Source organism: Protomyctophum parallelum (genome assembly GCF_964188405.1).
Source record: "Protomyctophum parallelum genome assembly, chromosome: 20".
In the NCBI taxonomy this organism is placed as follows: domain Eukaryota; kingdom Metazoa; phylum Chordata; class Actinopteri; order Myctophiformes; family Myctophidae; genus Protomyctophum; species Protomyctophum parallelum.
This window is the reverse complement of record NC_139718.1, coordinates 11723082-11736439: the sequence shown is the minus strand read 5'-3', so window position 1 is coordinate 11736439 and position 13358 is coordinate 11723082. Positions and strand designations below refer to the sequence as shown.

Genomic DNA, 13358 nt, shown 5'->3' with positions numbered 1-13358 from the left:
ATATTTAAATTACTGTACACATGCAACAATGATTTTAGTTGGATATTCAAAAATAGAAGATATACAAGTTTACATTGCGTCTCTTGGTGCTGGTGTGCTTGTACATGTACATCTATTTTAGAACATTGAAACTACTGATTTAGAAGGCAAGCTGTGTATTCACTTAGTAATCATTGCTTGTTCAGTACTAGGGTCTGTCTCCAATCCATCTCTTCAATAAACAAATACATTTCAGGGGCGTTGCCAATTTCACCCAACTAGGAGAGAGTACATATCACTTAAATGGATAGTGTTACAGTTTCAAATTTGTCTGCTCATTTCTTTGTGTCATCACTTACATTTTACCATATATTTATATCATATGATTTGGTTATCATGTATCTTGTATGAGTTCTCTTTTCTCTCCTGATTGGATAAAATTGTTATGATAGTATCCCAACCTAATTAATTTATTTTTATATAAAGGGCTGGAGAGGGAAGATCCCTGTTACTGATCAATGATTATATTCACAATATAGAAATTTTATACTGAATTTTATATATATATATATATACACACACACACCATTTTCTTCCTGTGGTCGGTCTGTCTGGGAATCTGGACAGCTGCTTGCCAAAAGATCTTCTTGTCTTTGGCAAGCGCCACCGTCGTACGACGGAGCATAAATCCGCTCAAAGAGCATGCGCAGTCCAAACGTTACAGCTGAGCTCTGGGAGTGTCTTTGGTTGGACCGGACCTGGGCTCAACCCAGAACCCAGTTCAGACTGAAGGAACCGGGCTACGTTAAGATGAACAATGGCTAGCTGTGCTAGAAGGATAGGATTTGGAAATAAAAGAGCATAAATGAATACCGGTAATAGTCTTTAAAAAGAAAAGTGATTACATCCAACTTCACCCGACTGCTGGATGTATAGACTGAATGACCTCTGGATTATAACGGTACAGGTGATTTTAATCCTCTTTTAGAGTCGTTATTAGACTATAAACATTTTTTTTCCTGTTGTGTTTTGATACTTTGATACAGGTTCACGCGGGAGGATATTTTCGCGTTAGGTTTTAGAACAATAGGCTGTAGCTATCCGTGTACCATTCCACACGTTTCTTAAATCGCCTTAGTGTCTTCTTAGATTATCTGTTACAACTTGAATATGATGAAACATATAATAGTTTAAGTGCCATGCGACGTTCTGCAAGATTGTGCCTAATCACCTAATCAACGTTAAATGTTGAAAGAACGTTTTCAGCTGAAACGTCCCGTCGATTCACTACAAAAATCGTTCATGAAAGAATCCAACCAATTTGTATAAATAACAATCCGTTGGATAACATCCTGGAGGTGATGAGTTGGTCATATGTCGTGGGGGGAGTCGTTTTAGCTGTAAACCTCCAATCAGATTAACAGTGAAAGGACACAAAGCACCTGCAAGAGGCATTTCTGTGCCAGGAGTCCTGTTGGCATCCGGTGTGGCAGAGAGATGCTGAGGACCACGGTAGACTCGGTGGAGGAGAGAGATGACGAACAGGAGGATGAGGGCGAGGACGACTTGAGGGATGGAGAGGTGCCCTTCTTTGTGAACAGAGGAGGCCTACCGGTGGATGAAGAGACTTGGGAGAGGATGTGGCGTCATGTGGTCAGAATTCACCCCCACAGTGAGGCTTTGGCCAAAGGGATCCGTGGTGCCACTGATCTACCTAAGGTGAGGCATTGCCCCCTTGAGTATGTGACAATGTCCCAAGTTTAAGATTAAAAGTTAAGTTTATTGTTGTTCAACTATAAGGACAAGTCAAGTGCACAGAACCAATGATGTTGCATCCATCTGACTGATAAATGTAGGCCAATTAATAAAAATAAAAACTGTCAATAGCCTGAATATAACCTATATAATATATACTCATGTGGAGTGAAAGCACATTTTGTGGATTTATGTGCAACTGCGCAGGTAGTCAGTGCACATGTGCAGTCACTGCAGTGCATGTGACAAAAGAGCACTACATGAACTATCTTTAAGTATGGACATTTGTCACATCTCAGATGTGTGTGTGTGTGTGTGTGTGTGTGTGTGTGTGTGTGTGTGTGTGTGTGTGTGTGTGTGTGTGTGTGTGCGCGCGCGCGTGCACGTGTCATCTCTGTGTTTGTTTGCCAGAATGAAGATGACTACAGACATCCATCCATGCTGACACACTATTCCACACACTATTAGCTGATTTTACCTATCAAAATGACTGCTATGAAAAGAGTATTGATTGACAGATATCAAATCACAGTATTAAATCTTCTTCAGGATTAATCAGCACCTGGTAAATGTCTCAGAAACTCTACACTTCTCACTTAGCCATACTTCTTTGCAGAAGACATTAACACCACAGTGTTCTGAGTCACACCATAGTGTTTTGGGTCAAAGTTGAATTTAGTCAAGTCATTGGCACACAATTGCCATACAGACTAAGAGCCATGTGCATGTCACAATATGTGCAAAAGGCTGTGTTCCTGATTCAATTTTTTTAATTACGTTTATTTGCTCTGCTGTCTGCTCTGTCTCGGAAACAAAAGATGCAATGACGTGCAAATCTGCAGCTTTTTAGACCACATGTATAGCCATTAGCCAACATGCTCGTTCATAGTCATACTATGTGTCATTAGTCATAGTGCAGTAATGTCTATGCCTGCCGGCGCCAGACAAGGAATCGTATCATAGATTCAGTGACTGCAACTCATGGGAAAGAGTTTCCACAGAGGAATTACGATTCTTGTCATTAATTACACGGAAGAGAATGGAGCTTGCAGACTGAACAAGAGGACATTCTCATGCTGTAGTGAATATAGGGATTGTATGACGTTAATGCAGTTGTTTGTGTCCTCTGCTCTGCAGATTCCAATGCCGAGCGTGCCTACATATCAACCTACCACCAGTATCCCACAGCGCCTGGAAGCCATACAGAAATACATCAGGGATTTGCAGTATCCTTTCATCGTCCGCGTTGCCAACATGCTGGGTAGTGGTCACTGGTCAGCTTCAGAAAGCTGGGAGTGAAGCTTAAAATATAATCCGTGATGGTGTCGCTTGGCCAAACAAACTGAGATTTTGATTTACGCTGACACCATTTCACTATGGAGTATGATTTAGACCAACTTCATGGGCATGATTTCAGTCAGAACGAGTCATTACATTACAATAAGTTACACTGCTAGAGCTAGACGGTATATGAAAAGTGGAGGGTAAAATAAATTGTTAAAGAAAAATCAAAAAGCTGATCTACATAAATCAGCTATTTCTTGCAATTTTTCATATGACAAAATATATAGAGCTTAAGTGGTTAATATGCATGTTACACGCTGCTGCTTCCGCTGTAAATGAGACAAATTATCACAATTTCTGTCTGGATATTTCATATTTTATCCCATCAAAGTGCAGAGAGTGAGAGGATGTATTATATATATGTTATATTTCTAAATCAGCTTGATTACACAGTCAGTATTGTGGAGTTAAGTAAAATAATATTTAACACATCTACAAGACAAGGGCTTGCAGAATTAGTTTCACTTCCCACTGGCCGTAGGCTCCAGACCTACAGTCTATAAGAAAAACAGAACTAAACAGTCCTTCATCCCCCTAGTTACTGTATAAACTAAACAAACTCAATGAAATTCCAGCTGGTCCATGAAACAGCCTCTACAATGTACCGTATGTTATTGGATGTTTTGTTATTTTTGCCTATTTAATTTTTTATTGTTCTTACAACAGTTTTACACCTCAAATGTGGTTCACTGCAAGCCAAAATTCCCAATAGGAAAAATAAAGTTACAATTCTATACTGTATTAACTCATTATTAAATCCTATAAAACGTGGTAATTCCTCCACTGAAAGAACCACAATGGAAATAAGCACTTGACCTTTGTCAATACAAACTTAAATCAATCAATACTAACACAAATTATATTAATAGTTTTCCTATATAGATATCTTAGATATCTGAAAGTAAATTATTTAGCACTTTGCTATTAGCTAAGACAGCTTTTATTTTATACTGTATGGTTGTACATGCTTGGTAATACATAATACATAACTGATCTTAAACAAAAGGACATTTTACCACATAGCAGTAATTGAACAAAATAGCGTAGCAGAAAATACTACTCTATCCCTTCCGTTTACTTATGCGTCCTCAGGGGCCCTCGGCCTGAGGGCGAGAAGCATGGTATAGATATAGGGCGGACGTCACAAAGTGGGTCACTCACATGTGTATATGCTATAAAAAGAACAGTCACAGGAACTCATTCATAATTAAGTCACAATATATGAATATCACAAACATTGTCCTCCCCGTAATGTTGCTGCGTGTTCTACCAAATCCCTCTAAACCACTTTTATTGCCTATTAACTTAGGCATGTGATTATTATGTTATGAACTTAACATTTTCCTACAGGTACAATCACACTGGGACACAATTTTTTGAAATCAAGAAGAGCCGGCCTCTTACTGCGTAAGAAACCATTGTTTTTACATCTTAGACTGACTGTCATTGGTTATTCTTAGCTTGAGATGTTTGTGGCCGGATGGCCTTGGAACAGTACAGTAGGAGTTTTGTAAATGTCAAACACAATGAGAACTAGAAAAAGTGCCCTTCCGGGCACAGGTCTCCACCAGGTTATCCACAGATCCGTGCAGTTAGAGGTAAAAACACTTTTTGGCCAGTTATAGCGCCACCTTGAGGCTGAGTTGAAATTGTTCATGTGGCATTTCGTCCTCGGCCTAGTGGGAATGTGGGTGCACAATTTCACGGAAATCACGCGATGTGTTCATGATTTGCAGCATTTTGTTTGAAACTGAGCACTCCTGTGAACTTTGGAAGCCAATCTTAACCAATCAGGATGGAGTCTGATAAATCTGAAAGACCCGTTTCGTTGAATGGCTCTAGAGAGACTGTGTACCAATTTGCGTGATGTTTGGACAAAATCTGTAGGTGTACTGTGCAAAAACTTGTTTTGCACAAAGCGGCCTCCTGGTGGCGCTATAACAGGCCGTTCTGGAAAGTTTGGGGCAGAGGTTCATCGTTGGCATCCAGGGAGTGTGTGTGCAAAATATGGCATCGACCGGGTTAACGGTGGCCGAGATTAGCTGTTCACGGACACACGGACGGACGGACACGCGGACGGACGGAGTGCAAAACATACTCTCCCCACATGCCTTCGGCCTGGTGGAGACAATTACCAAGGGTTGTGGCAGACATAGGACATCAAATCAATCAGGATGATTTCCTCCGGTCTGGTTTGTGCTAGTGATGTCCGGTGATGACAGATGTTGAGAAGCAACAGTATGAGCGATATTTCTAGTTTCCCTCAGGGCATTTGAAACCCAACCACCAACTAGTGCTTATGCTTAACAGGACATGTCTTGCCAGCATGAGGCTCAGGGTGCATTTTTCAATGACCGCAGGTCATCTAATATGGACTCTTTAGAGGTTTGTGTAAAACATTTAACTTTAAAGCCCATTTTGGGCGCACACATGGCAACAAAAAAATCCAATTGGTCGAAACAGTGCACCTTACATTTAGCAGGTTTCTGTATTTGTGTATGTGTGGGTGCACCTAAATTATATGGTGGTGCACCAAATAATAGGCACATCAGTTCAACCAACTGGAGTATTTGACTCCACCTGGCTGTGCACTACTATCCACTATTAAAATGCATGAAAATTATTATTTTTGCTCATCTGTATGAATTAAAATCATTAGCAAATGTGATTGTTTAAATTTAAGTGATTTGTCATTGCACAAGATTATACAACCAGTGGCCGGCATATTATTCCTAAGCCTTTCCCAAAGATAGGTTAGGACAAATGCTAATAATTTTTCTAATACAATTAATCTAATACAGTATTTTCTGTTCAGGTTGATGGACATTGCTAAGGAGATGACCCGAGAAGCTCTACCAATCAAGTGTCTGGAGGCAGTGGTCCTTGGAATGTATCTTTTCACGTGCATTACATATTGTCTATGAGTCTATGACACTTAATATGCTGAGAAGGTTACAATTTGTAACTTGTCATCATCATTGCTTGTTATCATCTTGAAAACTTTGTCATAATTCCTGCAGAAATGGCAAAAATGGGGTGAGAAATGTGTTTTATGGAAGCATATACATAGCCACTCTGTATTGGACTTCCAAACTGCCCTCAAGAAAATCATCCAGTGTAATCCGTGATAACATCACAGCCTCGTGGGTTGCTCATCACATCATGTGAAAAGATCCATATCTGTATGTCAACAATACTGGAATGATGGCCAACCACACATTCAGTGATTCTAGTCGATTCGTGTCAACAGTGTTGCCAGGCGGTGGCGTAACCGTCTGGGCACCTGACTGGTAATCCAGTCGCAGTGTGCTGCGGGCCCGACACGGCCTTTACTGCATGTCTTCCCCCATCTCTCTCCCGTTTCCTGTCAGCCTACTGTCTGTCCCTTCAAAAAACCAATAAAAGGTGTAAGCTGCAAAAAAATATAGTGTTGCAAACATAACAAGTTCTTGTTCTTTGCTCAGTACTCCCAAAACACATCATTGTTGCTCAAACATAACTTTTTAAAACACTTTTGAGATAAACGAGGAGCACGCCTGGGTGAGTGCACTCGGCTCCTGTTTGAAACCCATGCAACAAAATCAAAAAATCAACACATCATGGCTGTAAGAGTGATTTCCTTGACCAAACATGTTGCAGTTACCTCACCAACAGCATGCCTGGTGTGGAGCGCTTCCCCCTCAGCTTTAAGACCCAGTTCTCAGGGAACCACTTCAACCACATTGTGCTAGGGGTGCACAGTGGGGGTCGCTTCGGGGCACTGGGCATCAGCCGGAGGGAGGATCTCATGTTCAAGCCCCTTGAGTTCCGAACGCTGGCAGACCTGGTGCATGAATTTGAGGGTGCCTACAGGGGCTACTGGCATACCCTGCGCAAGGTGAAGATTGGACAGTATGTATCCCACGACCTTCACAGCGTCGAGCAGATAGAGTGGAAACACTCCATTCTGGATGTAGATAAACTGTCCAAAGAGGAACTCAGGAGAGACCTGGAGCGACATACGCGAGACATGAGACTTAAGGTACAGTATATCACCGTCTAGGGCCTGAGGTAGAAGTATTCACTTAGAATCAAAGTCCCAGTCTGTGCAGGCTGAAAACAGCACAAACTGCAAAAGCTTTTAACAGCATGAAATTGAAACAACATGCATCTGACCCCCATTTTATATGAATCATTGGAGGGAGGATGGTGTTAGTAAAATACGATATGTCCTCAGCAGATGCAAAGTTCCTTTTTATTGTAAGACCTTTATTTATCCTGCAATGGAAATTCAGTTGCCAAAGACAGCACAGCAGTCAAGATACAGATTAAAGGGCAAGAAAAGTACTGTAGTGTAGAATAGATACAACATGATAGAAAGACAAATCAATGCAACACCCTCAATAATATTGGCAAACAAAATACAGTATACAACAATATACACCACTAGGAGTGCTGCTTATCCAGTCTATTGAACAAACCTCATAATTATATATATTTTTATTCAGTTCTTAAGACTTTTGACTTCTTCTGAACCTCTGTGCCATCATGCATGACCCCGTTTGCAGAACCGTTTCTCCTATGATGATCTCTTGTCGTCTATCGTCTCTCACAGTAATGAAAGCAGCCATGATGCTGAGCACTGTGTGCAATAAAACTAATGCAATGGCTCTGCTCTGATGGCTGGCTCCATCCTTCAATGGGCGACAGTTTATAGAAATGCCTTTCCACTTTCCACTGACACATTAAAGTGGAAGGATTTGACCATCTGCTTAACATTGTTTCCCCTATATCCATAGTTAAACTAACTCACCTTCGTGATGCATTTAAATACTGGTAGTTGAAACCTAGATTAGGGTCTTGTTTTTTTTGTTTTAGTTCCTGATTAAATACCTGTGTGTGTGTGTGTGTGTGTGTGTGTGTGTTTATATCACAAGTGTGAATTCAGCCAAAGATTTTCCACTGAGAAGTTAATGTGAACCTACTGTATGTATATATATTTTTGAAGATCGGAAAGCCTGCTCCTCCCTCTCCCACCAAAGACAGAAGGAACAGCATGGGTTCCCCTCTTCGGGGGCAAGGAAGCCCCATGCGCAGGATCAGTCGCATAGAGAGACGGTAGGACACATGTGGGATCTACATTTTTGACAGAATATACAGTTGCTAGTTACTGTACCTAGTGACAAGTGTTTATGTTCAAGGGAAGAAATTTAGGATTTAGGAATATATTTTATATCCTAGTGTGATGTGTTATCCACTTATCCTGACATAAGTGACATTATTCACAATTTCATTCTAGTGTTAATTAACCCATTTTGGGCCGGAACCCCTTTTGGTGTTTTAAACATTATGTTATAATTTAGCTATTGAAAAATAGCAGATCTACAAGCTCATAGCGTGCCACCGAGTGGCACGCTACGAGCTTGTAGGTCTGCTATTTCTGAAAAACATTTAAAACATTTTGACGTCAGGCCTAAATGGTTTAAACAGGTGTCTCTTACTTGCTTATGTTTGTTATAGGCCATCCGGAGAAAAGAAAGCTTTGGATCAGAAACCGCCCTCAGACATGAATGGATACCAAATTCGAGTGTGAAGAGGATCTCATGAGACTTAAGAATGCTACCTAAAACCTGTTTTATTTTTTGTATGGCTTCTGATTCACAACATTCAGGCCTAATTCAGTTTCACCACTTTCCCAGGACGCAGGTTAGCACATGAAGACCCCATGTAAAAGTGGGTCATTCAGATTCCTTGTGGCTACTGGCTAGTTTGATTAGTGATTGGTCCTGCCAATATTCCAAAATGGAGAAAAACACATATTTAGGAATCTACTCATTTATACACATTTTTAAACAATTCTGAAGAATTTTAATATCAATATAATTTGGTTCATCTCCAAAGCTATACAAGACAGACGACATGGAAAATCAGCTATTTTTGAACTTTTGAATAGGGCTTCAGTACTTTCACCAAAACACATCTATATGGAGGCTTGTGTGCAGTTTGTAACGTCACATTTGTAATGTAGGTGTATAAAAACATGCATTTGTTTTTATTTTGACCTTTGCTGGACGGTAACTGCTTTTTGTAGTGACTAGTTGACAAACCACAACCCTTGTGCCTTATACAATCTTTCCAAGACGAGGCCTGTTGTACAAGTTTCATGTCCAATTTATATCCAATGCCCACATAAATACAGTACAAGCTCTTCTCGCTCAAATAGGTATGAAACCTTTTTGTTATATCATACACATACGCCTTTCTGTTCACCAATTGTTGTTCTTGTCATCACACTACGGTGACCCATACTGGTGTGAGAGGCAGAGGTGCAAGAACTGCTCCTCCAAGTGGAGGCTGAATGTCAAGAAGACAGAGATTGTCTCAGACAATACACCTACTGTAAGTATGCACCCCCGAAAACACTGGAAACTGGAGGAGGTCTAGTACCTTGGGTCCTGGATCTGAGCAGGACATCGAAATATGGAAGGTCAAAGCCGGGTTCTCAATGACCTGAACGTCTGGGGCTCTGCCATGACCAGAGTCTCCTTTTCTCATGCCACCATGGAGCTCCTGCTCTATGGCTGCGAGTCATGGACCCCCATCCCCACCCTTAAGAAGTCCCTTGTCGACTGGTACACTTGTATATTGCACTTGGTATCTCCTGGGTAGATTATGTGAATAAAACCGTCCTTTGTGGTGAGCTCCCAAGGGTTGGTGACAAGATAGCAGCACGCAGAATGCAGCTGGGGTGTAGCTCAGGGCCCATCAAGTTCTCCTGTGGGACCCAACTCGTGGCAAGAAGAAACGCAACAGGCATAAGTATGTCAGGGACCAGGGTACTGGAAAACGACATCGGAGTGGAGTAGACTAGCAAGCTGGTCAGCCTCATGGCAGTGTGGAGCAACCTTTTGAAAGTCAGGCTGATGCTCACCAAGTAGTGTATATACACACATGGTTAGCATGCATTTAACAGGGCAATGTACAATATACGCAAGTATATTTTATGAGCATGAGAAGAGTTTTATAAGAAGCCGGATGCTTTTCATAGTTGACAGTGGAGCTAGTGACTGCATTGATTGGTAAAGTCCCTAAGCCATATAGGGCCTACTTTAAAGTCAGTTTTTTATATAATATAACCTTGTTTTGTACTTTTATTTGTAGCAACAACTATTCACTTTTCTGTAGCCTTAACCTTCCTTTTAAGTCAAAGTTAAAAGAATTTTGTTTACAGCATTTTGTATTTTCCAATGCTTTGATATTTTATATTGTATTCACTATTCAGTGTTGATCACCAGTCGACCACGTATTATTCACCATGCGCTGTTCTTCTGAATATATTCACAACGTTTTCACTGTCAAATAGATGTGGTTTCCTTTCAATGTTATGAAGCCGTCTTGCACCAAACTACAGTATTATGCATTTATAGCATCACAATAAAACCACTATCTGGCAATAAAGTGTATCTGCTACATTATATTGTATGATCTTCATATATTTTGTACTTCACGTGACTGCTACAGTATGAGCTCTTTTATCCTAAGAATCCAAGAAAACAGTGTGATGTAAAAATCAATAGAAGTTGTGTAATTAAATGTTCTGGCAACAGCCAGGGCACAGTGCCATTCTACTTGCCACCCAAGTATTAAGACTGAGCCCAACGTGCACTGACCTGAGACAGCTGCTGGCTCACAGAAAACAGTAGTGGATCAGGACCATCTCCAAACATTGCTATGTGTATACAAAGTAACCTTAGCTCCAACAACACTATAAAAGGACACCAGCAGTGTGTGCTCTAACAATATCACTGAATGGAGTATAAATTTGAAAATACTTTCAAATCTGTGTTACACCAAAGGTGAGCCTCATCTTGCTGCAGTGGTACTTAATAAAATAGGAGGATTGGCAGGATTAACTGCATCAAAATGAATATATTTACCAGGCTGAATCTGAAAAAGGTTACTTAACACTTAAATGACCCCACTCACTTGTGGTCCCTTTTTCCCTCAAATTAGTAGTTCTACAAGCTGACGACGCATTGCTATACAAAGCGTTATGAGCTTGTAGAACAGCAGAGTTTCACTGAACGTTCACCCCAGAATAGGGATGCTAGGGTTCATGAACATTTTTGTTAGGGGAGAGAGCAGGTTTCATTACTTTGTATTGTATTGACTGTGTAATACTAGAAACAAGAGACAGGATTACCCAGTCTACTGACCTATTTTGAAAACCTACTGACCTCAATTTTATACAGTACGACGTGCATGACTTTGGCGCCACTGAGGGGATAAAGCTATACACAATAATTGTAACATCTATGTTTATATTTGAATGATATCAGCTATGAAATGAAGAGGAAACATGTTAATGCATGCTACCCACAACAAAAACTACCCACAATAACAATACCACATCTAGGTTCACTCCCAGTGAAATGAAATCCTCACTGAGGATGAATCTGTTTCGCCCGCAGTATACTGTACTCTGTATTGTTCTCACAGAGATCCTTGCCTAAGCCCCATCATGCATGAACTGAAATGAATTATTAATTCATGGCTACTGTACCGTACACGACTACACGTGCACATACACACACACACACGCACACACACACACCTTCCTGTCAACCTGCAGTGCAGTGAGGTTGGAGGGGTAGTGCCAGTAAGGAGGCTCACACAGCCAATCGTAATCGGGAAGTCTGATAGTAGTATTAAAATAAATGATCTGATAGCAGATATACAAGCACACAGCTTGTTAAAAATCTTGAAAATATGTTTGACATTTTTGAAATAAATGTACATTTGATGGATTTCTTTTACACAAATCCTCTCTTCTGGGGGTCCGTGGTACAAAACATTTTCACATGGGGGGTCCGCAGCCAAATCCATATCATTTTGGGGGGGTCCTATGCATGGACATTTGAGAACTACTGATATACAGTAGAAGGCATTTGTAGAATCAGCCTCTGGTCTTCTTAATGGTTTATACCATCTCCTTAGCTGAGATCTCATCCCATAACGCACGCACGGACAGTATAAATAAAGGCTATGACGACGACTGGTGTGGTGGATAAAATCCTGAGGACCGTATTGTAATTGTAACTTGTTGATCATGTACTCATCACTCTTTTCTTTTAGACTGACGAAGGGCAAAAAGGACCAGGGAAAGGCAGAGCCAAAAGGGGGTCTGGCAGGCAGGGTAAGACATTACCCTGCCAGAGTTTCTAAACAAAACCATGCACAAAATGTGTGATTTGTTAGTGGTAGGTGTCAGGATTAACATGTGAATGACAGCAATATTTCTATCTCTTTCTAGGTCATGTGTGGCATAGAAAGGGGGGACAGTGCATTTGCCCCCCCCCCCCCACACACACACACAATTTTACCACATAAGACTCCAACCACACCAGATAGAGCTGCCTTTCCCCTCAGACCTGGAGTACTGCATGTTTTTTGAAGGTACCTACCCGAGAACAAGAAAACTCCATACAGAAAGGCCCTTTTGCCAACCCCTCCCAGGGTAAGATTTGTGTTTTTGATTAGGATTACCTAGGTAAAGTAATTTACCCATGTCTGTTAAAATTACCCTAAAAACTACTGTATTGCCCATTAAGACCAACCCGAACAGTTTCACTGCAATCAAGCCATGCCTGTTGTCCTGGCGGAGACAATATGACTCAAACCAGGAAATCTGAGATTCTGACTCCCTTTTCTGTGGAATTTCTTGACCTCAAACTTTCCAGTAACTGACAACATTGACATGCCATCACAGGTCACCAGGGGCCCGTTCCACGAAACTTGGATTAGAGATTAAGCCGGGCTTTAACACATATCCTGGTTTAATATATCCTAGATCAGTGATTAACCGGTTTCATGAAAGCTGGTTGATCTTGCCAGATTAACTTAACCAGTTAACCTGGATATGTTGAGGCTTGATTTGGTTTCATGAAAGTGATGCTACATTAGTTACCATGGAAACTAATGCTTTGGACTTAGCCTGCTCCGGACCAGGCTAACAGCCAGGTTTAACCTAATCCTGATGTCTTTACTGTTCATTAAGCAGTCAAACTGATCACAAACCAATGATGTTTTCCAGATTTATTCAATTATTATGGGTTTATGTTGCCTTATTTGTATCGGTCTGCATTAAAGGACTAATTTAAGCACTATATAAAATCAAATAACCAAAATATATAGGCTGCACAACATCATGACAGCTTGTGAGCTTGTAGATCAGCTGCTTTTGGTGAATGTTCCCCATGAATAGGTTTGCTGTCGTGCAAGTGCACGGTTAAGAAGAATTA

At 40.8% G+C, this 13358-nt stretch overlaps 1 protein-coding gene across 1 annotated transcript; it reads left to right on the top strand.

The window, feature by feature from the left end:
• The first annotated feature begins 726 nt into the window (after window positions 1-726).
• On the top strand, window positions 727-10519 carry vash1 (vasohibin 1). Its single transcript, XM_083791910.1, has 8 exons — window positions 727-940; window positions 1378-1698; window positions 2872-2960; window positions 4429-4485; window positions 5894-5968; window positions 6718-7099; window positions 8066-8175; window positions 8578-10519. Exons 2-8 carry the CDS (start codon window positions 1477-1479, stop codon window positions 8648-8650), a joined length of 1008 nt encoding a protein of 335 aa, XP_083648036.1. The 5' UTR covers window positions 727-940; window positions 1378-1476; the 3' UTR covers window positions 8651-10519.
• Window positions 10520-13358: the final 2839 nt, after the last annotated feature.

What these genes read in the sequence shown, in the direction of transcription:
- vash1 (XM_083791910.1), top strand. Translation starts at nt 1,477, where the DNA reads ATGCTGAGGACCACGGTAGACTCGGTGGAGGAGAGAGATGACGAACAG. An exon ending in AAATACATCAGGGATTTGCA is followed by an intron (nt 2,961 to 4,428) that starts GTATCCTTTCAT and finishes ATTTTCCTACAG; the next exon opens with GTACAATCACACTGGGACAC. An exon ending in GAGGCAGTGGTCCTTGGAAT is followed by an intron (nt 5,969 to 6,717) that starts GTATCTTTTCAC and finishes AACATGTTGCAG; the next exon opens with TTACCTCACCAACAGCATGC.